This window comes from Erpetoichthys calabaricus, chromosome 10, assembly GCF_900747795.2.
Source record: "Erpetoichthys calabaricus chromosome 10, fErpCal1.3, whole genome shotgun sequence".
Classification (NCBI taxonomy): domain Eukaryota; kingdom Metazoa; phylum Chordata; class Cladistia; order Polypteriformes; family Polypteridae; genus Erpetoichthys; species Erpetoichthys calabaricus.
This window is the reverse complement of record NC_041403.2, coordinates 85,489,225-85,515,456: the sequence shown is the minus strand read 5'-3', so window position 1 is coordinate 85,515,456 and position 26,232 is coordinate 85,489,225. Positions and strand designations below refer to the sequence as shown.

Here is a 26,232-nt window from a genome sequence, read left to right as displayed (position 1 = left end):
TTTGATGTTAGTCATATATTTTTCAAGTCAGAAAAGAACATGTTAGGCTCATCGGGGGTTAAAATAGTGAGGAAGAAGCCCAGAGGATCAATGATTAGTGTTTGTTACAGCCCACCAAATTCTAATATTTCAAACAACGGCATATTATTTGATTACAAAAGACATTTGTGTATTATGAAGTTATGATGATTAGGTGAATTTTAACTTTCCAGACATTGATAAGGAAACACAGAAGACAGTACTGAAATGGTGCTCATGACAAATGACAGGAGTAATGCCTGCCTAGATCTTACATTTTTGAAAATTAAAAATATAATAAATTGACAGACATGCGTGATGTTTGAAGCAGCACTGATCACAACAAATGATAAATCTGAAACTGTGTTTGAAAACAAACAAAAGCAAAGACTTAGCACCTGTAGAAAGCAGACATGATGAAGATAAGGAAACTTCTAAAACACATAGAATGGCAAAATAAAAACTCTACAACTATAAGAAATTGAGAGTGTCAACTAAAAGACATCATAATCCTGGCCCAATGTAAACATATTTCAAAAACATAAAAATTAAAAGATTAAAACATCTGAACTGGATGAATAAGCACATAATTACAGAGCACACTACACAAAAGCTTACACATAATTCAGGAATATTCGAGACTACACTAAGGAATCAAAAAAAGCATTAAAAAATGTACAAGGGAAACTGAGAAAAGAATTTCTTTTGAATCCTTAAAAACTGCAAGTCATTTTTTTTGAACGAGTACAGCTTAAAAAAAAAAAGTCTAGAGATGCACAAGGAGAAGCAAATGAATGTAAAATTAAATACGCCTTTTACCCTAGAATGTATAAAAGAAGAAATAATTGCATTGCTTCAGGCGGAACTAAAGACAAGCTCAGAGTTATAGATTTTAATAGAGAAGAATCAAATGTGCTTCAGGACCTTGAATACCAGTAAAACCCTAGAGCCTGATGGGATTTTCCTAGTAGTGTTGAGAGAAATGAGGGACGTTTATTAAGCACATTCTAATAGTCGCTTCAGATGGGAGAGTGACCCGATGACTAGAAAGTCACAAATGTCACTCTAATTCACAAGATGGAACCCAGTATTTATAGGCTGAAAATCTTTACTTATATAACATACACAATCATGGAATCTACGTATAATCAGAAAAAAATTACACTATTTACATTTAAATAATAACATTAAATGAGAGCCAGTATGGGAGTATGAATGGAAGATCCTCCTTAACGTAAATGTTAAAACTTTTTTGAAGAAACAGCTGTAGTAGCAGATAAAAGTAAAGCATCTATTGTACATACAGTATACAGCATCTTGGTTAAGTCTGTCTGTCTGTCTTGTGATTGTCATGTGAACAATCAAACCGCTGGGGCTACACAACTTTGATGTTAGTCTTAATTGTCTTAAAACACTTATGAGATGATTTGCTGATGGCAACCCCTGCAAAGTTATTGGGGATCACATCTTTCTAATGGCAAACAGATGGAGAAGGTCACCATGGCAGAAGAAGAAGAACAGCAACATCTACTGGGCATGAAGCAAATTGTGGAAGTTGCTTATATGATAGGAAATGGATGAAAAAAGCCCTGGTATCATTTGCACACTTAGAGTGAAGGAAATTCAAGATGGACAAGGACAGCCACAACCTGCTGGTACATTTGAAATGTGGCAACCCTTGCAAAGTCATTGGGGTTCACACTTTTCTTGTGGCAAACTAGACAGGCAAAATGATCAACAAGGTGAGATAGAAGGTGATCAAGAAGATGAGGCAGAGAGAAAAAGAAGAGCAGCAACATCTGCTGAACTTGAAGGAAACAACAGAAGTCAATTAGAAGAAGAAGAATCACAACTCCAGCATCCACTAGGCATCAAGCATATGAAGTGCGGTAACTTACTGGTGTTTACAAACTACTGGGCTGGAACACTGATCTTGAGAGGGTCACATGGCAGAGAGGAAAAGAACAGCTTCACGCAAAAACAACTGCTGCTCATCTGCTAACATTGCTTTTACATCCTTACATCAATGTTTCCTTGAAAAGGACGACTTAGGTTAGGTACTGGGGCAGTACTTTCTTATACTGAAAACAGCAGAATTTGTGGTCAGCTTGCTCTGTATGAACCACGTTTATCTGAAGGCTGCAAGTCTGTGTGTTTGCTAGTATGATCTAATTTGCTCGTACTTTCTGATCGCCTTGAATAAATACAGTTCCACACCAAAGATAACATTTGAACCTAGATACTTTTAACGTTAAAGATAACTTCTAAAGTTAAAGCATTTAAGAGAAGAACAGCCCATCAGCTGTCTGTACTTGGACCGATACTTTTCCAAATTCATAATAACGACATTGATTATGGTAAAGTTAGTAAAAATTGTGCCAAAACCTCTATTGGAGAAGTCTAAAGAAAAAAAAAACAGCTACCCCATATAAAAATGGAAATAATTATGGAAGAAGAAGAAGAACAAGAGTAGACTAGTGAAATTCATGGTTAACAATAAAATTGTAGAAGTACCAGATACTGAAGAAACCGCAAAATCAATTCAAAAATACACGACTAATCCTCAACACTTTGTTAACACTGGAAAAGCGTAATCTAATGAAGAAGCATGTAAAGGGCTACATTTAGGCAAGAGAACATTCACTATAAGTACATCACGAGTGGCACTGTGTTACACTCAAAGGGATTTAGGGATTCACATTGACACAACATTCTCATTGTCTCTAGGCAATGTGCACAAGCAATTATGAAAGCAAATGAAATGTTATAATGTTATATTTTCAAAATGTTGGAATAGAAGTCAAAGAACTTTATGCTCAGAATGTATAATGCAGTAATGAGGCCACATTTGGAGTAAAAAAGGCCGCAGAAGATGCAGAGAAATTCAACTAAGCAATGAAGGACATGTCCTACTCTGAGAGGAGCAGATAAACAAACCTGCTTATTGTTGAGTAGAGAAGGCTATGAGGCTGTGCATCAACATCACTTAACCCAGAAGAATTCTTTTAATCAAATAGTAAATCACTATTTATAATCACTTTGATAGAAACCAAGTTGAACAGCATTTAATACTGAAGGCAGGAATCCCTTTTCTATACAAAGAGTTGTGGGAATGTGAAACAAAGTATCGGGCCATGATGTCTGATGCAGAAACCTCGACATCCTTTAAAAAGTAACTGCATGAGGACTACCAAATCAGCTCAATTGACTTAATGGTCTCCTCTGGTCTGTCAAACATCTTAAGTTCTTTTATTACAAGGGGGCTCTGCCCCCGGCTCGCTTCGCTCGCCTACCCCCGGCGTTTTGAACCCGTGCCTGCTGGGCAGCCACGTGTGAGGATGACGCACGTTTAATACGGAGCGTTCGCCCGTGTCACTCTGGGGCCCCCCGCTGTTAATACGGAGCTCCGTCCGTACTATTACGCGGTGCATTGTGGATTACTGCGGACCCCGTAGTGTTTTCCGTTTCAGTTTGTATCTCGGTCAGTCGAGCTTTTGTTTTTGAAGCTTTTGAATTCCGGTCTTCATTATCTGTAACCTGCTGTCCATGTGTTTGGCCCCCTCGTTTAACCTGTTTATGACGTTTTACTTTGCTTTCTACTCTGTCTTTCATTTCTGATCTCGCTTTATTCTGCTTTTGTTTCAATGACACCTGGTCCGTGGTGAATATATTTTCCCTTTTTCGAGTAATAATTTTCATTTGTTTGTGATACTGTGATGTTTATCGTACTGTTAATAATGCATCACTGTAATGTGATTCACCTATGCTGTATAGTTTGGACGTGTGAGGATGACGTATATTTAATACGGAGCGTTCGCCCGTGTCACTCTGGGTCTCCCCACTGTTACTACGAAGCTCTTTCCGAACTATTATGCGGTGCATTGTGGAGCACTGTGGACTCTGTAGTGTTTCTCGTTTCACTTTGTATCTCGTTTAGTCGAACTCTTTCTTTTTGGAGCAGTGCCTGCCTGGTTTGCAGCATTTCAGACATACGTTGTAGGCGCCTGCGTTCATTAATTATATCCAGGCAGGTGCGTGTTTGTATCTCGGCCACTCGAGCTGTGTCATGTTGAATCCGTGCCTTCTTTGCCTACGCAGTTTGAGACGCGCGTTGTAGGCGTCCACGTTCATTAGATCTGTCCACGTGGGCTCGGTGTCGAAGCTGTGTTAGTTGTTGAGCTGTTTGGTTTTGGAGCCGAGACAGTTTTGCTTCCGCGGTTTCAGACGCGTGTCCGTACCATCTCGGGTTTGATGTATGAACCTTTGTGGACTCCGTAGTGTGTCCCGTTTCACTCTGGGGCGGGGCGTTGACTCCTCTTGTTTTACTATGTCTCCTCCTGCGCCTTCACCACGCATTAGTGCCACTCACAATATGGCGGCAACGCCTGCGCCTTCCATATTATGTCGGTTTTCACCATGCTGTGTAGGCGCCTTTGCCTTTTGTACTTTACCGCACCTTCTGACGCACGATGTAGGCGCCTGCACCTTCCGGGTCTGCCTCCGCTGTGTGGTGTGGACGTTTAACTGTCGTTGTTTCTGCCTTTATATTCTGTATCTCGGTGTGCATGTGTTTCGTGCCTAGGTTTTTTTGAAGCTGTTGCATTCCAGTTTTCATCATCTGTAACCCGTTCTCCATGTGTTCGTCCCCGTTCTTTAATCCCTTTATAAAGTTTTACTTTGTTTCCTACTCTGTTTTATTTCTGACCTCGCTTTATCCTGCTTGTGGCATGTCAGACGGTTCGTAGTCTCTCTCGTTTTACTCTGGGGAGGGGGGCTTTGTTCTGTAACCTGCTCTCCATGTGTTTGTCCCTGTTCTTTAACCTCTTTATGACGTTACTTTGTTTCCTACTCTGACGGTTCGTAGTCTCTCCCGTTTTGCTCTGGTGCAGGGGGGGGGCTTTATGTGGCGCCAGCGCACGTGCGAAGTCTCTCCCGTTTCACTCTGGGGTGGGGGGGCTTTGTGTGGCACTTGCGCACTATGTCTTTTGCGTCCACGGGCAGGTCCCTGCATCCATATCCGGTTTACCATTCTCGTTTAGTAATATGGATCTTTTATTATTAGCATTCTGTATCTTTACACTATCAATACAGGTGCTTTGCACAAATTACATGCAAACTTGAGTTGCTGGTAATATTCAGGTTTAACAATGACAAATCTAGTTTAAGGAAAATAAATGAAAGTTCTCAGGATAGAATAAAACCACTAAACAACAAAGATCAAATTCACCACACAATGAAGAATCAGTCAGGAAATTGCAGTTTCCAAGTCTAAGTAAAGTCACACACATGTGGAACATTTTTTCAGATTCATCTGTTACTTCAGAGAATAGGTAGTGAATGAGAGTACCTGGTTTAAGAGCAATCTTGGCTTTATGGTCACCAACAATGGTATAAAGAGGTGAGTTTCGGATGAAAGCAGCAGACTGTGATTTGCCCTCCAAGCACACCTGGAATCCAAACTCTGTTGCCTTGTAGCAGGCATGCTGTGCAGTAGAAGAGCGTGATGGATTTGGTGAGTGGTCTACTGCATATGGCACTTCTACAGACTGCATTTCAGCAGATAGTCTTGACTGGATTTAGAAGAGAGACAGTGGAACAAATCACAAATTAATGTGATAGCTGGCAATTTTTCGTGGAAGAAGTAGAAACTAACCGTGGTCGTGCTTACCATGCCATGCAGACGTGGAGAGAAAGTCTGTTCTTCAGAGGTAAACTGTTGTTTCCAGATGCTCACTTTAGCTGAGTCAGGTATTACAGGGGTTTTCTTCTCAGATAAATCTTGCACATGCCTTGAGACAGCAAAGGCCCGGGCACTATTTAGGAAAGCAAAGGGAGGAAAAAGAAATCAGATTTAGAAACTTTCCCAAACCTAAAAGTTTAAGGATGAAGATAAACAAAACAGCAGACATTTTTCTGTAACTCTTTTCTATACAACTGGTTCCACTAGTGGCACTACAGACTTAAGTATGGATTTAAACCAGTATCCATCCATCAATCCATCGATCTGTTGTCTAAACCTGTTCATAAGATGAAATTCAACTGGAGTCTACCCTGGCAGGGGTTTACTCTGGGTGGAGGGCCAATCCATTGCTGGGCACTCTCAAGCATACACTCAAATTCAATAAAATAATATCACCTTTTTGACACATTTGTTTTAATTCCTAACCCTAACCCAACATCATCCCATGACATTGCTGGTTGAGCCCCTTCCTCTAACTCACAGTTGACCCCTCATGGGTGCTTTAACTTATATTAGCCCTATTTGCACAAAGCACAAGTATGCAATTGTAGGCCTACTATAACCCTATGTGTGTCTTGGGATGTCATTCCCTACAGAGAAGAGCAGAGGAGATCCTGCTACATATGCCAGACCAGGACTGCAGACTGTGGTTGCTGGATAGGAGATAAGTAGGGGCACCAGTGTGAGAGAGTGCAAGGTGCCTAGTGAGGGCAGAAAGAGTGTAATAAGACACCCCAAAAAACTTACAAAGAGACAGAAGGAGAGAAGAGAGAAGAAAGATAAATGAATAAATAAAAGATAAAAGACCATCTCTCTGGACATCCTGCAGAGACGAATCCACAGTGGCAACAGAGTTTTATTTTTCTTTGTGTTTTTGTAGTTTGGATTCTCCACATGTATCTCTCTCTCTATGATTTAACTTCCAAAATATGTACATTATTATGGATGCTTGTAGCCCCATTGCCATTTTTCTGGGTGTGGAGAGAAAGTAAAGGTTGTCTGTGTTGTCCCCTAATGAATCTCCAACCATCATAGCATATTCTACTAAGCACAGCTTGCATCCACCCCTGATAACTGTAGAGAGGATGTTATCGATATATTTCTTACTTTTAATTTATTTTCTGTAGAGGTAAAGACAAGCATGACAAAAACCAAAGACTTGAAGATTTTGCTTGATTGTGCCTCATTTCACTTTCTCCCCCAAACATTTGCACTAATTAAATAGTGTACACATTACCAGCACCTTGTCATAACTGAACTACATGAACTAAAATCAGAAAGAACGTGCTTATGTTGGGAAGCAAATACAAAGCTGTACAGCATACTAGCATGAGAATCATGGAGTACATGGAAGAAGGTTTTGGACTAGTTATTAATATGCTTACTTGAGACTGATTGGCAATAACTGATGTTAGGAATGATCAACTGAAGAGTAAAATTTCAATGAAATAAAATTATTTGTGGGACCGTATCTTTGCTCTTTACCTTACGGACACAAGCTCATCTTCTTGTTGACTTGGTAAGGCTTCAAACTTGAAATTTCTTTCCTTCATGTCAATTTTAGCCGTAAACCTGAGGGGGATGACAGTGCGGCCTCTTGCGTATATTTCCATTCCAGCCTGAACTAAATGAGTGTTGATCCCCATAAGCGCAATGGTGTGAACAGAGACACTAAAAACAAAACGGAAAAATATAGTGCCTTTAAATTTGAACGTCTTATATATAGGATTTCAAATTAATGACATACAAGCATGTCTCCCCTTCATTTTTCTCCTGAAATGACATACTGTACCTTGGAGTGACTTCAGCCTGAGCCTGAATATTGGCATTGAGCAATTGGGCAAGCCTGAAATCTCCGGAGGGCGATGGTGAAATCTGGGTGTGAACTATGGGGATAAAGAACATCAAGAAAAAAAATCACTAAAATAAATGCATTTCATTCAGAATATTTGTTAGCCAAAGGTTAACATCTTTTTAACAAACACATTCATATCAGAGACAAGTTTAACGTTTCAAAGAGTAGAAAAATGATTATGAAAGGCCTGGTTAAGCCTTTAAAAATATGTAAGATTGCAAGTAGATAAGAAAACATACAGCCATCACCCTGTGACTTTTACTTGTGAATACACTAATTTGAAATATGCCATTCATATTCTATGTTCCTACCATTTATAGCTGCGTTTGCAACGGCTGACGCGTACAGGCTTATTTCCATGGGAAGACCAACACAAGTTGGAACAATCCTGCGCATTTCGGCAGCAAGTACTGGTTTAGACCACTGTGCCACCGCGCCATCCTGAAGCTGTTGCACCACCCTTCTCAAAGTGTCATGTCTGTCTAGTGGACCAGTAGCCAGCTGTATGCAATGAAATACAGGATTATATAAAACTCACCATTGCCTTCAGAGGTCAGCTAGACCAGGCAGCTTTCCATTTACCTGCATTGCATGTTCAATTGCATTCTTGTTGAGGTCAGCAAATGAAATTTCCTGTCCAAACAACTTCACGTAAGCTGACATCAGGGGTCTGCTAGAAGGCAAAGCTTTGAATCCTGAGAGCTGAGAAACAAGAGGGGACAGTGAAACAGCATTCTGGCTAGCAAACAGAATACTCTGGTGACTTTAAAGTAAACATGATACTTTCATTTGTGGGTCAAGAAAATCCTTTGACGTGCACACAACTTAGTAAATGTTAAAAATAACAAACTTGTACATAAGATGGATCATGGTGTATACCATATAGCTGCTTCTTCATAACCAATTAACAAGTAAGAAATTATACACATGGTACATCATTCAGGTGCCTTTGGTGACTTATTTAACAGGATTTAACAGTTATATCTGTTTCTTAAAATATATATTATTTTTGTAACAATAACTCATGTTCAAAATTAACAGCAATAGTGTATTGTTATTAATTGTATTAGTACAGCACATAAAATACATAACATTTTACAATATCATGCAGTTAAAAACCAAGCCCAAGTATGCTTGACGGGGCTGAAGCAGCTTTCACAGACATTAGATTCTAACTCAGGTTAGTGTTGGTTGTGGACGCTTTGTGGCTAAATGAAGTTCAACTTTTCTTAAAGATAAAATATTTGTAAAGAATAACCTGGGCAGCATGGTGGCACAGTGGGTAGTGCTGCTGCCTCGCAAATTAGGAGACCTGGGTTCGCTTCCCAGGTCCTCCCGGCATGGAGTTTGCATGTTCTGCGTGGGTTTCCTCCGGGTACTCCGGTTTCCTCACACAGTCCAAAGACATGCAGGTTAGGTGCATTGGCGATCCTAAATTGTCCCTAGTGTGTGCTTGGTGTGTGCACTCTGCGGTGGACTGGTGCCCTGCCCGGGGTTTGTTTCCTGCCTTGCGCCCTCTGTTGGCTGGAATTGGCTTCCATGACCCTGTAGTTAGGATATAGCGGGTTGTAGGATGGATGGAAGAAGTACCTGATGGAGAGTTACAACCTATGTTAAAGTTCATGACTCACGACTGACATTTCATTAATTTATATTGGAGGAATTGTTTTGGCATCACGTGTGGCTATCAGATGTTATAAATGAAGTGAAAATACAACAACATCTCTCAATGTTAATGAATTCAAAGTGCACAGAATGTTTCTCCATTTTAATATCAATGATTTAAATGGGAGTTTAGAAAATGTCAAAAAACGTAGGAAATACGCTGTTAGACACCAGAATGGAAAATGAACATTTCTGACAAATTTTTGCTTGTGCCAAACTGCAATGAAGTTGGTCCAGTGGGAGTCGAGTTGTTACATGCAGACAGACAGACCTGATACTAGCAACGGGTGTTTTTACATGTCATTGAATGTAGAGTAAAAAATGACAATTATATCCAATATCTGTTCATTTTTAATGGGGTGATCAATTACACATCATGTCTCACCCTGGTGTGATATCCAGTAGGTGTAAAGGAGCTACACAGAAAATATGAACAATGTGCAAGTAGAAATTTTGATGGCCAAGCAATGTAGCATGAAAGTCAAAATTGGAGCACACCAGTGGCGTTACGAGGATGTCATCCCAGAGTGGGAATTATGATATGTGGGTAGGGCAACTATACCAAAATAAATTAAAACTTCATCTGTACTGACTTTTCATTGGACAGACAGATGTCCCTTTTGGGAGTGCACTGACTATCCCAGGCCACAGCTTTATGACACACAGCCGATTCTTTTAGGGATTATGAATGCCTTGCAATTTCAAAAGCACTTACAGCCTTGATGATGCGCTCCATCTTGCTTGCGGAAGGCATGCTATTCACTGGGATGTGCTGTTTCATAAGGACCTCTTGAAGACCCTCGGCCCGCACGCCAACCTGTGGTTTAAAGCAGACAATCATTTCAATGCTCTCTAGGCAGGATTAAACAGTGTTCAGTCTCAATGCACAGCACTTACCTCTACAAGGTCTGTAGCAGCTCCAGCCAAGTAGCCACGGACTTTGGCCATCACAGCGGCAGGGATGACATTGTTAGGGCTGTTGATGATGAAAGTGTTTGCAGCCACGCCAGTCATCCATTCGGCTAGAAATAAGAAAATCAATACTCTAGTGGGCAGTTCTTGTGAAGGCTCACAACATGTAAGACATCATCTTCATAAGGGTCGCTGCACTTACTTTTGAAAGTGTCAATACAAATGGCTTTGCTGTAACGGTAGCTTAGACGGTCAAGTTTGGGGCTCAGAAGTTTAATAGCTACATTGACTGAGGCAGCCCTAAAGAGGAAAAAAAACAGATATTTTCAATTTTTATCTTGTTTGTTTCATTCTTTTTCACATTTTATTAGCCAGACATGCTCTTACACTGGCTGGTAGTCTGGAACCGAGCTTCTGCTGAGTGACTTCATGTGGGAGTAAGCAAAACTAGCCAGTTGTAAACTGGTTTCCTTTAGCAGGGCATCTGATATTGCTGCCACAAGGGCCACTGGGGGTTTGGCTTCAAACAGGACTATACAGGCCATGATTCGGACTTCATGGTGAAGATCCTTGTCCATGAAGAGCTGGACAGCTATTTCTTGAACCTGGATGAAATACAGCACACAGTATAGAATGCCAATAGCCAACAGGATTTCCCCATCCATGCAGCCACATGCTTATTTTTTACCCTTTTCGGTTCTTTCTTGGCAATATTCCTCAGAGCCATTACAGCGTCTGCTTGGACTTTGACTGGAAAGTGAGAAGCGCTAGAGGAGAATCCCGGCAGGAACTTTTGAATGCGTTTGATACTGGCTGGCTGTCCCGCATTGCCCAAAGCCTTCAGAGCAAGAACAATCTCCTCCTCGTGAGCTTTGCTAGCAGCGTCAGCAGCGAAGTCATGAAGGGGCTGAAAAAGAAACATGAGTGTGAATTACACCGATACTAAAAGAGTGCGATATTATCAACTTCATTATGGACAACCACAATACCTGAAGGAAATTCTCAGGGCAGTTCTCACGGGCGGAGCAGTACTTATAAACCAAGGTGCCATACCCTAGGAAAGCGATCTTACGGAGAATTGGTGACTGTTGAACATGGTGAGAGTTAACCAGAGCCTGGAAACAAATGAAAAACAAATAGAATCATGGCAATCAGTAGTGTCATTTGGACAAGTAGCAATGTTACTGTATCCTCCAGGGATTCAACTTACTGCTGCAAGTGGCATGGTGTCATGGTCCGCCTTTGTAAGATGCATGAGAGTCACAAGTGCCTGAGCTGCTTCTGCTGTAGTGAGGACATTTTCCTGGATCTTCTCTTTGAAAAATCTCAAGGCATGAGCATTTCCAGCAGCTGGGATTGCATCTAGAATCCAGCGCCTAAGTGAAGTGGCAAACAATCAGATGGTGTGGAAAACAAATGGACTGAAACAAACATGTAAGTTGTAGACATCTGAATTCAGGCACAGAATATTTCCAAGAAAATGAGTGGTGTACACATTTGAACAATTCACTAATGAAGATGGGCAACACAGTGGTGCAATGAATAGAAATGCTGTCCCCCAGCATCGGAAGGCTGGATTCCGATGTTGGTCTGGTCAATGTCTGTGTGGAATATGAATGTTCTTCTTATGTCTGGATAGAATTTTCCTCTTTGTACTATAGTTTTCATCTCACATTCTAAAGATGTACATATTAAAGACTCCCATCTTCAGTACAGAATCTTGTTTCTAGTCGGCTTTAAGTGAATGTACCCTACTGCTGGGGTAGCTGGCCCCTGTGACCCAGAACTGGATTAAATCAATTGTCAAAAGGAATAGATACCTGTAATCTCTTCTGTTTTCAAATTGTTTCCAGATGGCCTCAAAGTTTGGATGGCTTGCAGTACGTAGCAGCTGGGTCAGCTGAAGGAACTTAGCCGGAGCATCAGCATGCACCTCCTTCTGGTTATTCTGGACTAGGTGATGAAGAGTCTCCACAATCTGAAAAAAACAACAGAAAAGTGAAATGACAGAACTCAGACCACATAAAGAAACTCATCCCATCCATCTTTCTGAAAAGTTTGGTATACCTCAGTTTCTGGGTTTTTAGCTCTGAAGAGTTGAATTGGTGTCTGAAGCACTTCAGAAGCAAACTCGTACTGCAGATTTCCTCGCCTTTCAAGTTGAATATCAACTGCTCTGACTGGGTTGTTCTTGACATTGACTAAAATAAGTTTTTGGCTGCAGAAATAGAGGATGCACAAAGACAATATTAAAGTGCAAAATGTCAAAACTGTGCCCTGTCAAATATTTTTACCAATACTTGATTTAAGCTAATTGACTATAATTATGATATGATTCATAACTACAGAGTACTTATCTGTTGCTGACATTGGGTTCTTAGCTTTTTTAACATTCCTACTTATTTGTAGCATTTCTGTAAGGATTAATAACTGAGTTCGCAAGAGTATGGAAGTGTGTGAGTGTACCCAGCAATGGATTTGTGTGCTTTCTACATTCAAGTGTGCCTTGAGCACACAACTCCAAGGACAAGTTCTGATGTCATTATGTGAACAAAACACATTTAGTTAATAAATGAATAGATGGATGGATGCTTAAAAATACTTTATCCCAGGTGTAAAGGATCCGGTGATGAAATTATATAGAAAGTAACTGCCTGTTCTCTACAGCCCGTATCATAAATGTTAGACTGAATGGTCACTCCAAAATGGCTTGGAGTGGGAGTGTGTGCCCAAGTGTGTCCCATAGTAGGCTATAACTTTGTTCAGGGCTGGTTCTGTCTAATGTTTAAAACTGAATGGAATGACTACAAATTGAAGAAGGAACAGTACCATAATCATAAGGGACCAAAAGTGAAGTACAACCAAATAATCCTCTAAATTACAGCTGAACTACATGGAAAATATAAAGTGTTAAGTCAACAGGGGTACAAATATTGTGGTTACAAGCATACCGAGCTTCCATTTGTGCAGCTCCATTCCTTTCATTGAAGGGGGTATACTGATGGATTTCTTGAGCATTAGCTTCAGTGATCAAAGCTCCAGTGTCTGATGGTTTCATGATGTATGTGTAGGCAGCTGCACCTCGAAGGTTCCTTCCTCGCTAAAAAGGCATGAGGCAGAAAAAAAATGAAGCTAAGTAATTCACGGTGATAATGAAATGATGAGCTTTAGAAAGACTCCTACCTGTTGACAGTAGGCGCAATGTTCCATATAAGCCATGCCAATGTCCTTCTTGACTCTGTCCTCACAATTATTGAGGTCCTTGCTTTTGGTGACAATGATACGATTTCCCTTTTGTTCTTCCTGAATCACATAGCTTGTTTGGCAGACGCCTCCAATTCCAGCCTAGAATGAGAGTAAGACAGAGAAATTACATCATCATTTAGTAAACAGACTTCATTAGATTTTCAAAAATAAAGAAAAGGGCATTGCCTCACCTCCTGAAGCTCATATACATTTTGGGTTTTCTTGATGTTCACTTGCAGCAAGTTCAGGATACCTCGTTGGATGTTGATAACAGTTTCAGCAATGTCTTCAGCAGCATAGATGTTTCCCACACGACCATTGTAGTATTCAAACTTAATTGGTCTTTGAAGCTGTGAAGCCAGGGCCTGGGTTAGCTTTTCAGCTGGACTGAATGGGTCTTTGGGCCAATTGCCATTGTATTCCTTGATCTCAGGGTCAATAATCTGGAGAGGCAACGTTAAAGTTAGTTAATATTACCCTCAGTCATAATTGCACTGTACAAAACTACAATCTGGACACAGTAAACAGTACAAAATTTACCAATTACCAATATTTTTGGTAATTTTTTCCATTTAAAGAAAACAGAGGTTTTGAGGTAAGGTAGTCATACTAAACTAATCAAAATTTCACTGTACTGTGGACACAAGACAATAACAACCCTTGTCATGCATGGATCACCATCCAAGTTCATCCCAGGTATGTGATACCACCCCAGGCCAAGAGATGGCGTTCCTGCTATCCATTGTATCATTTTCTTCCTAAACAGTTCCTAGAAACCGCCCAGTGAGGGAAACTGGCTCTGCGCTTTCCAGCCCCTGGACTACAAAAGGATGACTACCCAGAAATAACCAGTCACCCTTTTTATGCGGTGATTCATTTTTGTTTGATTCTTTACACCACTGACTGTTTTTTTGATTGTAGTTTCATTTAAATGGGGTGGACCATGCTGCACTCCAAAATTCTCCTGTTGCTGCAACCTTCACACACTTGGATGACCACACCCTATAAACGTTTATGTATAAATATGCAGTGCATTCATGTAAGGTGTATCATTTCAGCTCACTGTTCCTGTCACTATGTATACAGTGATTAAAGCCTGATGGCGATAGTGAGCTGGACATGGTTCCTTGCCCAGCAACTGACTGTGCTGTGTTTGCAAACTCTCAAATTGTTTGTATGGACAATCTCATTGTGTTGAGGTCTCCTCTGCCACTGTAAACACATGTGACCACACAAGTAAATGGTACAGTAAAATATGTCGGAAGTGCTCTGCAGCCGATGAAGAATCTATTGAAGGTTGTTAGTATTCTTAGCCCAGTGTCCTTATAAACATTATTTCCCAAAACAAAGCACAAAATGCATAAACATTTAAATCTATGTGCATACATTTTGAGGACTTTTCAAATTCCCTTTATCTAACCAGGCATCATCCCAAATTTACTAGATTCGAAGATTTACTGGGGACTTGAAGCACTACATCAAAAATACAATAATCTTCATTAATAAAGCAGTTTAATACGAGTTGTGGGGCTGAAGGCCATACTGGCAGCTTTGGGCACAAGGCAAGAAACAGCTAAGGATTGAGTGCCAGTAAGTCATAACATGCACTAAACTCAGGCTGGGCCAATTTAAAGTCACCATTGATGCAAGCTGTATGTCTCTGGGGAACGTGGAAGGAAACCAAAGCACCCGCATAAAATCCTACAAAGACATACAGGAGAACAAGCAAACTTATGTAGGCAGGAAACGGATCAGCGGCTGCAAGGAAGCAGCTATATGCCCTCTAATATGAAGTATTCAATCCAATATTATGTATCTAAAGCTTTCACTTACAGTGTGTGAGCTACTACCATGAACAAATTGAGATTTCTGAGCCAACAAGCCATAAATGCTCATTTGATCAATATGATGGCAGCACTGATGGCACTTCCACCTCTGATCAGACTCCAGATTTTCACAAACAACTACTGTCCCTTCTTTAAAAATGTGCATATCTAAACATAGTTCAATGTAAAGATCAGAATAATATTCCATCCATTGTCCAATTTCATTTTTTACATTACAAGATTCTAGAGTGAATATCTGGCAGCATCAAGTGCCACGTAGGAGAACCATGGAAGAACAGCAAGCCATTGCAGAAATTACCCAAGGACACATCCACTCTCATTTATCCATGACACATCTAGAATTGACAATTAATCTAACTGGTGCGGCTTTGGGACGCAAAAGGAAATCTGAGTGGAGAATCTGGAGAAAGAAAGCACAAACAGACGTGGAGAGAGCATACAAACTCCACACAGACAGATGTGCAGACCGTTGCACCTGCAGAATTATGCAACACAACTCAAGGTTAGCAAAGCAAATGTGTTCACCACTCCTATTTTAGACTGGGGTATTTCAAGTGTATTTTACAGCTTTAAATTAAAGTAAGCAACTGTAGGCATTGGTGAAGTAAAGTGCGTCATTGTTGTGTACAGATTTAATAAACATTACACTTATATATAGTACATAGCCTGCTTATTAGTCACTGTTTTGTCATATACAATGTATATTTGAGTTCTACTTATTATTATCACTATATTGCTTGTTTTTCTTTTTCATATGTTCTTGTTTTTTGCTTTGAATATAATGCTTGATCAGCCTGAGAGGAAATTATTTCTTCGGCTCTACCAGAAGAAATGCTGAGAAACTTCTTTGTTCTCAGAGACTCTCACAAAAGGAAGGCAAAGCCCCTAATAGTAGCAGTAGTATAGTCACTTATAGTCAAACCTTGTTTATTGTACCAAAACAATCTTATCATAAAGCTTTAAAATATGTTACCACATTCTGACATTTGTGACCTTATAACCATTGAAACCTAGAGACATTGGAGCAGCACGGCTGCTGCCTTGCTTAACTCTGGGATTTTCAACCGAAGTCCTCTGTAACATTCAACCCTAAAAACATCTGCACGACCTGACAGCCCCGGAGAAGATAACAGTCGAAGTGCCGAGAACACCTCAGCTAACTGCTACGTTTCATCCGTTACATTTACTTACTTGGCTGACGCCTTTATCTAAGGTGACTTACAACATTTATGGTACAACTGGTTACATTTCTTTTGGTTTTCCAATTGGAGCGCAGAGATGTGAAGTGACTTGCTCATGGTCACACAGTGTCAGTAGTGGGATTTGAACCCACAACCTTCGGGTTTGAGGTCCAAAGCGTTAACCACTACACCACACTGCCTGCCAATATTCAACAGGCCATTCAGGTGGAGCCAGAAGTTATGAGGAGTGATTCTGGATTAATTGCCTGAAGAAGGGGCCTGAGTTGCCTCGAAAGCTTACATATTGGAATCTTTTTAGTTAGCCAATAAAACATGTCATTTTACTTGGCTTTTCTCTACATTCATAATGGCTAACACGGTACAACACCCTAGTACTATTTGTGTCATGGTAATTTTTTGTCACAATTGTGACTTTGCAGTAGTAATGTCAGCAGAACTACCTTTGCACAGAGCATCACTCAGCTTTGTATAATTGAATGAATGAATCTGCAGTACATGACCACTTACTACTGGCACACAGATTTAACAAAGCTGGTCACTAAGTGTTTTCAAGGAAATTCCAGATTTATTTTAATAAGGTAAAACAACGACTGTTGGCTTGAAGTGACATTTTACTATTCATTAGCACAAATCAAATCAAAAGAGTTGAAGAGCTGGTGAGACTGTATTTGGAAAACTGCATGCAACTCTGGTTGAGTCACAACTCTACAAAAATTAATAAAAAAAAGAAAAAAAACAAAAAAACGCTCTAACAGTCATGCAGAGTACAGCAATCAAGTGCATCCCTGGACTAAAAGCCACTGCCTCCTGTGAGAGGCTGAGAGAACCGAACATCTATAGTGTTCTGAAGAGAGCACATGCTGTGAGGGCCTAATTCAGGTCTTCAGAATTCTCAAAGACATCGCCAAAGTTGATCGCACAGAATTCTTTCAGTTAAGTAGAGAAATAATCCAAGACATCGATGGAAATGAACTGAAAGTGCATGCAATACAGCAGTCAGGAAGCTATGGTTTACACCAAAAATTATAGAACTTAAGAAGAAAAGAACAAAACTGAGTAACTGAGGTGGAGCCCTGATGTATCAGAACAACAGAAGCTACACAAATGTGCTTGATGGACTGCTCAGCCGTTTGTGGCTTTAAAGACAATGCATGCATTACTGAAGTTAGTTACTTATTTAAAACAAAATAATATAAATGGAAGCTATCCCTGAAAGCATTTAACGTACAGGATTTGAAAAACTACACCCATTATAATAAACAAGGAAAAAAATGAAGCTCACAGACCAGCTCTTACTCGTGTTTAGAGTGAAATACTGCAAGAAGAGAACTGGATACACCATTTAGCATGATCTCCAGCTCGCTTACACTACCGATGTTGATATGTGTTGATCCCAAGTAGAAAGATAAATATTTAGTCGTTCAACAATGGAAATCGATCAACCACAACAATAAACTTCACCTCCAGAAAAGAAACCACAAATACACACAGACCTTGAGAAGGTACATTTTCTGGGCCACACCACTAATCTGCACTTTGCATTGCACTTTCAAACCCGCTCTTGCTAATCCTTTCTCAGGCAAACCAGAAAGTAGAAGACCATCGTAGCTGTATTCGTAAGTCTTACTGCTGCTGAAGTCAGGGTCTAAAAGAGAGTGGGGGACATAGCAAAGGACGTCAGTTTTAAAGCATTCATTGAGAAGAAACAAAACATTACAGGAAAGTGGCTTACTAGGACACATCAACTTACCCCAGTTAATCTGGCTGCTTGCTGCAAAATAAAATGCATATAAAAAAGCATTAAAACACTCATGAAGAGAGTCTTCAGGACAAACACATTAACTCGCCACACCAGCTTCTTCTTACTTACCGACAAGAGTCGCAAACAGAGCTAAAATGAGTCCCTTCATGGCTGAAGGTGAGTGCACTCCTGCCTCTGTCCTGTCCGCTTTTATAGAGCACAGGACCCTCATGACGCATGCGCAGGATTTTGCTGACACGTCCTTTTTTTTTTTTTTTTTTTGTAAATTTTGAAGCCATGCCATATCAGATTGTCATATTGCCCATTTCAAAAATCTCTTGGTCATAGAATTAGTTTGTGGCTGAAAGGTGTAAAATGTAGTAGGAACGGATTATTTGTTTAAAATGTATTGCCATTTCTTTGAAAAATCTATTTGGACAGTTGGAATGTATGAAATTTTGCGCATATATATATGAATATGAAATAATTATTGGTAAGGATAGATGAATTTATTTATAATGACAGGTTGCCAGGTGCACAAGGGGCTGCTTAAAGAGACTGCCGCTCTGGGCGCCATTGTGGTTGAGCACGAAGTCCTCAGATTGCAGAGGTCACTAGGGCAGGTGGTACACAGCAGGCCATTGCAAAGGCTTTCTGAACGTTTAAATGAACAAGAGCACACACCCAGATACAGGTTTCAGGTAGCACCAGGAATTTTTAAGTGCAATTGTCACTGTGATGATTCCAGAAATGGTCCCCAAATTCTTTCTCTTCGATTCCCTTTCCTTGTCAGTGTCTTACTTGGGGTCAGCTGCATAGCAGTGTATGAAGTGGGGCTAAGCAGGTGAGCTTCGGCATATTGCTACCTGGACTCTGTAGGACAGGAGGACTTTGGTTTGGATTGTTTTGATATATTTGTGTTTGTCTACTCCTCTGTTTTGATTTAATAAAACAAGTGCTGTGACAGACTCTGGAATCACATTCAATATTTTAACATTCTTAAATCCAGTTAAGTCCTGAGGTGATGTAGCACATAGCACATACACATCCTGTGACTCTTAACTGGACCAGTGTTCTAGAAAACGGATCAACGGATAATTTATACATTAGCCTAGACACATACGCAAGAGTCATTCCAAAAGTAGCAGGCATTGAAGAATTTCAGGAACTGCCTGGCAGTATTAAATTACATGGCATCATAACTAGGAGTTCCATCGGTTCTTCCACATCCTAATGGAAACCAGCAGCACCTTGCATTGATGACACATTCACAGTTCAGTAAGAGAAGATGGCAGCCCATATTTTGCTAATGCGCAGTGAATGTATTTCTAGTTAAAGCTCTATTCTATTTTGGCTGCCATTTCTGGGAGATGTTGTGAGTCGATGGGCTCAATGTTTTTGTTTTGTTTTTTCCTTGGTGGTATCAGCAGAGGCAGCCAAACACCAAGTCACTGATCGGTGAGGACTGTGTTCCGGCGTTTAAGGTGCATATCCATTGTCTGACGCTGTTAGCATCCATTTGTTAATGTCTACCAAAGGTTTTCCTCTTCCACAAGAAATTGGGCCCTATTAAATTATTAAAACAATGCACCCCTGTATGGTTATTTTCTCACAATACACTATAAAAACACAACTGAGACAGGATGCTGTCATTTTTCATTTCAGTTTCAGATGATCGCTGTAACTCCTAGCTGTTAGGAGTTGTTGGACTGTGGCAGGCCTAAACAGACCAGAGGATGACTACAGCAGCAGAGATTCAGAGTTTGTATTTTTTCGGAAATCGAAAAAAAATTTTAGCAAACAAATAGAGGCTGAAACACTGGAATAAGAAGTGACTAATAACCTAAAGCAATATATTATCCTAATATCAAAGTAAAAAATAAGATATCAAAACGAAATAGAATCCCTAACTTTTTTTTTTGAGGTGCTCAAGAACTTGACTTCCATGGGGTCTTTCTTAATGTTTCTCAAAGTCTGTAACCCTTACCGAGTGCTGCAGTCCTTTACAGTGATGAGGTGATGACGTCACAATCTGCACGTTTTCAGCCTAGTCGTCTAGCAACAGACGTCGTTTCTAAAAACAGTATGGCAGCGCATGCTATGGAGGGCCTAGGAGTTGTTCTGGACTCTTCACTCACAGCACAGAAACAACCAAAGAGGCTAATATGATGCTAGGTTATAAATCACAATGTGCAGAACACAAGGCAAGGGAGGTTATGCTTAAGTTTTATAACTCACTTAGTGAGGCCTCACCCAGAGAACTGTGCAGTTTTGGTCTCCATATTACAAAGTAGACATAGCAGCACAAGAGAACATCCAGAGGAGAAGATCTAGGTTGATTCCATGAGAGGTAGGAAAAATAAGGAAAGACTGATGGAGTTGAATCTTTTTAGTTTAAGAAAACAGAGATTGAAAAGTGACATTGTTAAAGTGATTAAAATTATGAAGAGAAACAGTACAAGTATAGTAGTCAGCTGTTACGCTAGGTAAAAGAACATGGGGACCCAGAGAGGAACTTAAGGGTCCATTTCTTATAAATGCTAGCCTATCTTCACAGAGGTAGATAGTAAGATCTTCCTATAAATCATCATCGAAAAACATAAGTTGACATCTTGGTTTGAGGAAATATAAAAAATAAAAGACTGTAAATTCCAGTTGGTAATCACTAAAGGCACCACCACCGCTCAACAGTATGCCCAGAGGGTGACCAATCCTGACACCTTCATAGTACTGCGTTTTCACTACAGGGGGTTGTCATTTTGCGGTGCCACATTTCAGTAAAACCATATTAGGACTCCACCGAGATTTCACTGAAAGCATTAAGACTCTTATACTCTAAAGGTGATCACAAACAAGCTTTTTCAAAGATTTTGAGTATAATGGCATAACACCTCAATCATTTACTGTACCCTGGTCATAAACATTTCTCAGAAAACTTCAATTTAAGTGACAGAACTAAAAGTGAAAAGGCAGCAAGGAGCCGCATGCCTCCTGCTATTTTGCACTTGACTCTAGAGGTAGTACTAACGGTCTCTCTATCCTTGGTCAGGTCATTCTGACTTGCCTGTTGTCTTATCACCTTATCACAGTGAGACATTACACTGTTAAGCTAATGTTTAATTTTCTTTGAGCTAAAACCCATTTTTTTTATGTTTTTAAAGGTCTGAAAGATATCCCAGTAAATACAGAGGTTGGCTCACTGGTCTGGGGACCCGGGGGGGTTCAGATTTCTGGCCTATGTGGAGTCTGTGGACCTCTATCATATTAGAGTGCTTTCCTCTATACTCAGGATATTCGTTAGATCAATTTACACACACGGATTGACTTAACAGGGACAAGTGTGCCACGTGCTGGGCTAGTGTCCCGTGTAGTCCTGGGTTGTAACCTGCACCTCATATCATCAGGATAATGACACATTCAACAAATTAGAGTCTACCCCTAGCTCTAACGACAGTTACAGTATATGGTTCAGAAACACAGTAGTGGTGAATACGTAGTTGATGGTATGTGGAAGGCTGAATAATCTCCTTGTATGAAGTACAATTCAGCTAAAACAAGGCTCCACTCAACCAGCCATACCGGCTCTTACAGACGTCACTTAGCCAAGCCAACATGTCTTTAATACATCAAGGAATTTTATAATTTCAACATCAACAATCTTGCCCAAAATTTTTAAAATTCAGTACCTGGTTAATTTATCTTACAAATCCAAAGTTTAAAGGATGTGGCACCTGGACGGGGCTCACGCCCGGCCGGGATGCCCAGGAAGACAGGAGGAGGGCTCATTCCTCCTCCAGACCGCGAGGGGGCGTCCGCCCTGGTTGTATTGGGGGCCACGGGTACAGGGCTTGGAAGCCCAACCCTGTAGGGGCCCGTGGTCACCGCCAGGGGGCGTCCCCCTGCCTGAAGGACCCTGGACCCCAGTACTTCCGCCACACCAGGAAGTGCTGGGGGTGGAAGAAGAGAGGGAACACCCGGAGTGCTTCCAGGAGGACAGCCGGCATTTCCACCACACTGGGGCATGTCCGCGGGATTGCCAGTGCACACCTGGAACACATCCGGGTACGGATAAAAGGGGCCGCCGCCCTTCATTCGAGGCTGGAGTCGGGTGGAAGCAGGACAAGGTGCAAGAACGAGAGAAGGAGGCAGTCCAAAGAGACAGAGTGGTTGGCCTGGACTTTGGGGAAGATTGGGGTTTGTAGCACAATAATTGTAAATAATAGTTGTATAATAAACGTGTGTCGGGTGACAAAACGATGTCTGCCAGTCTGTGTCCGGGCTGTTCCCCACAAGGAATTATGACAAATTGAAAATATTGGTTCAGGGATTGAGTGATTGCTCAAAGTTAAATTCCAAGCTGGGCTCCTTCTAGTTTGGTGGCTGTCTTCCTCTCTTTAGAAATGCAGGCTTTAAGGTTGACTATCAGCCATAAAGTGACCTGGTATGATGGCGTAGGCAAAGATGTTATTTGATGATCTGACAAATTTTGCTTTGTTGCTTTTGCTACCATGACAGACCCATGGTTCTCCAATCTCTAAAAGCAGAGGGAAATTAAATTAAGAAAATGGTTACATATAATGTGGTCTTCATAACACACACTCAAATCTAGTTGAGACTGTAAAGTGCACTTGTTAAATGACAACTGAGCAATAACCTCTAATCTCGATTGCAGCAATCAATCAGCAAATCTCCTAAGGTACAATGGCCACATGGACCAAAAAGAAACCTAAAAGCAGAATCCGTTTAAAACTTTTTCTTTTTGCAAAACTAAAAACAAATACCAAAAATAACAGCTAGAGGCCGGTGCCGGTCAGCAGAAAATTCCTGCCGGTCCGCGAAAAATTTCGACCGAATCATGTAGATGCACAGTTCTGTTCACGAGTATATAGCACATTTTTTTAGTCGACACAGAAGCTAACTTTTGTCCAAACCATGATTTATTTAAATATTTACTAGCCCCAATACAACGCTTCTCGCGGCTATCTTTCATACTACTTTAGATCGTGTTTCCAGATTTCGCCGTGCATTTAAGACTTCTCTAAGGCGCTAGTCTCCAATAAATGCCGTCGACTGCGCCACATCAAATGCTTGTTCGGTGGATGAAGTGCGCAGCTGCCGAATGTCAGTGGAGAGTCCGCTCGTCTGCTGATAACATGCCACACAATTCTTATTTTATTGCTCGTACGTATTGTTTTCTAATATTTTGTTGTAGTATTTTGGAAAACAGGTTATTTCTTTCGTAAAATTTTTATTTTTATTTAATTTTTAATTTGTAGGGCCTACAAAATGGAGACAAAAAAGTCAAACAGCAAAATCTTTTAACGTTCTTTAGTAGAGGCAAGAAAAATATTCAGGAGAAAATTATTAATGGTGCTGAAAGAATGCCAAGTACTAGTGCTTCAAGTTTAGGAGAAACACAGAAGAATAAATACGTTGATACTTTGGAATGTGAAATACAAACCAAAAAGAGAAAAGGAAACTATGTTAGACATTACAATAAAGAGTACTTAAAGCTTGGTTTCATTGTAGCCCCTGGCAATAAACTATCGCCACAGCCTGTGTGTGTGTAGTATGTTCCAAAATTCTGTCAAATGAAGCTATGAAACCTTCCAAACTTGCTCATCATTTGCATTCGAAACAGAGATTTTACTGATAAGCCACTGGACGTTTTTTGAAAGATTACGTGACCAGATAAAAATGCAGAAAAGTCAAATGAAAATGATGACTACTAGTGACAAGTTGCTGCTTCAAGCGTCTTATTTAGTTGCGCTTTGAATAGCTAAATCGAAAAAACCATTTACTGTTGGTGAGGAGTTAGTAAAGCCTTGCATCTTAGATGTCGTACGAGGTCCTTAAGCTGCTGTAAAACTAGAGGCCATATCGCTTTCGGACACCACCATTATGAGAAGAATTGTTCAGATGGCCAACGATATTGAAAATCAAGTTAAAGAGGGGATAAAGAAAGCGAGATGTTTTGGAAATTCAACTTGATGAATCAACTGACGTGAGTAATCATGCTATCCACCTTTGCTTCGTGAGGTATAGCGAAGATGAAGACATAAGGGAAGAACTTCTTCGTTGTCTCAACTTACCTGGACGAACCACTGGTTCAGAAATATTTAATGCTCTTGATGAGTATTTTCAAGCGCAGGGCTTAGACTGGAGCAAATACGTCGGAGTGTGTACTGACGGTGCTGCGAGAATGACTGGATGTCGCTCAGGAGCAGTTGCAAAAATAAAAGAAGTCGCGCACCCTGAAGTTTTGTCCCCTCACTGTATGATCCACCGAGAGCACCTAGCTGCAAAGAAGCTTTCTACTGAACTAAACACTGATGAATGATGCGGTGAAGATTATTAATGAAATTCGTAGTCGAGCTATGAACTCAAAGCTCTTCACGACACTATGTGAGAGCATGGACTCACACCACCAACATCTCCTTCTCCATGCAGAAGTGAGGTGGTTATCGAGAGGAAGGGTTCTTTCGTGCCTTTTCGAACTGAGGGAAGAAGTAAAGCAGCTTTTGCGAGAGCGAAAATCTGAACTGGAGCCTTTGTTGAATGAAGAATGGCTGGCAAAGCATGCTTACATGGCGGACATATTCAGTCTGCTCAATGAAGTCAATATTTCTCTGCAGGGGTCATATACAAATAATTTTTACTTTAAGAAATAAAATGGATGCGTTAAAAAAGAAGCTAGCTCTTTGGAATAGTCGCTTACAAGAGGAAGATATAGAAATGTTTCCACTTTTGGAAGAATTATTGATTGCTGCTGATGTCAACCAGAAAGTCATATTCAACATAAGTAGTCAACATTTAAGAGCATTAGCTGAAAATCTCAATTATTTCCCTGAAAATGAGGATCCTCGTAAAGGTAACCTCTGGATTAATAATCCATTCTTGGAAGATATAAAGTCATGTGCACTTGATCCTCGTGAAAAAGAAAAGCTGATCGAGTTCTCTTCTCACTCTGGTGTCCAGACATAAAATGCAATCATTGTCTCAATTTTGGAAATCGCTAGAAAAAGAATATCCATCTTTGAGTTATAAAGCTATCAAATTATTGGTCACTGTTTCGACTTTGTGTGAAAAGACTTTTTCAGCCATGTCAATAATAAAAACCAAACAGAGAAATCGAATGGATGTTAATGCAGCACTTCGTCTCAGAAATAACTCTGTGGCCACGTATATCAAATTTTCTAACAAAGAAGCAGCAGCAGATGTCGCACTAAAAAACTGTAATTGTATAACTGTCTAACATATACCTATATAGTAATAAAATACTATCTATATTGGTTTTTATTTGTGTCTTAGGTTAAATATTTTGCAGACCGGCTGAAAGCTATTTTCACCGGTCCACAGGTGCAAAAAGGTTGAAGAACACTGGATTAGAAGACTAGTGAAGTTAAGATACACAATCTGCATTGCAAGGTCAAGTGGTTTGGGAGTGCTTCACATTAAGGCCGTTTTGTGTAGGGATTTTTCCTTTCCAGATTTCCTGATAGGATTGACCCTAAATCCAAAATCGAACAGCTTGAAAAAGTTTGACTACGAATTTCATTAATAATCTTCACCGCATCATTCAACACAGTGTTTAGTTCAGTAGAAATCTTCTTTGCTGCTAGGTGCTCTCGGTGGATCATATAGTGAGGGGACAAAACTTCAGGGTGCGCGACTTTTTATTTTCGCAACTACTCCTGAGCGACATGCAGTCATTCTCGCAGCACTGTCAGTACACACTCCGACGTATTTGCTCCAACTGCATGAAAAGTCACAATCACGTGTTCACTAAATTTTACCAAAAGGTGTAATTAGCAGATTTTGGAACTCACATCTTCATTTGGAGTAACACCAGCTATGTTAAAAGTGTGCTTGTGATAACTATATATCCTACTACTCACACAAAGGTTTGGTTTTGCTCAACTACATCTTCTACAATGCAGTGAGAAAGATGTCACTTATTTCCCAACCAAATTAGAAAAAAATGACAGATCTGCCTAAAACTTTTC

At 40.4% G+C, this 26,232-nt stretch overlaps 1 protein-coding gene across 1 annotated transcript in view; it reads right to left on the bottom strand.

Moving 5' to 3' along the window:
- LOC114659208 (vitellogenin-like) overlaps positions 1–18,433 on the bottom strand; it is a 30,261-nt gene extending 11,828 nt beyond the window's left edge. Inside the window, exons 1-21 of the mRNA XM_028811539.2 lie at positions 18,356–18,433; positions 18,236–18,256; positions 17,979–18,130; positions 13,628–13,879; positions 13,374–13,535; positions 13,142–13,290; positions 12,258–12,408; positions 12,011–12,168; positions 11,401–11,566; positions 11,180–11,305; positions 10,879–11,097; positions 10,578–10,795; positions 10,393–10,490; positions 10,176–10,300; positions 9,994–10,095; positions 8,196–8,315; positions 7,925–8,114; positions 7,551–7,644; positions 7,244–7,429; positions 5,687–5,831; positions 5,366–5,588 (exon numbers count right to left, since the gene is read on the bottom strand). Of these exons, the coding sequence (XP_028667372.2) occupies positions 5,366–5,588; positions 5,687–5,831; positions 7,244–7,429; positions 7,551–7,644; positions 7,925–8,114; positions 8,196–8,315; positions 9,994–10,095; positions 10,176–10,300; positions 10,393–10,490; positions 10,578–10,795; positions 10,879–11,097; positions 11,180–11,305; positions 11,401–11,566; positions 12,011–12,168; positions 12,258–12,408; positions 13,142–13,290; positions 13,374–13,535; positions 13,628–13,879; positions 17,979–18,130; positions 18,236–18,256; positions 18,356–18,395 (3,097 nt within the window). The 5' untranslated portion in view covers positions 18,396–18,433. The remainder of the gene's footprint in view (positions 1–5,365; positions 5,589–5,686; positions 5,832–7,243; positions 7,430–7,550; positions 7,645–7,924; positions 8,115–8,195; positions 8,316–9,993; positions 10,096–10,175; positions 10,301–10,392; positions 10,491–10,577; positions 10,796–10,878; positions 11,098–11,179; positions 11,306–11,400; positions 11,567–12,010; positions 12,169–12,257; positions 12,409–13,141; positions 13,291–13,373; positions 13,536–13,627; positions 13,880–17,978; positions 18,131–18,235; positions 18,257–18,355) is intronic.
- Positions 18,434–26,232: the final 7,799 nt, after the last annotated feature.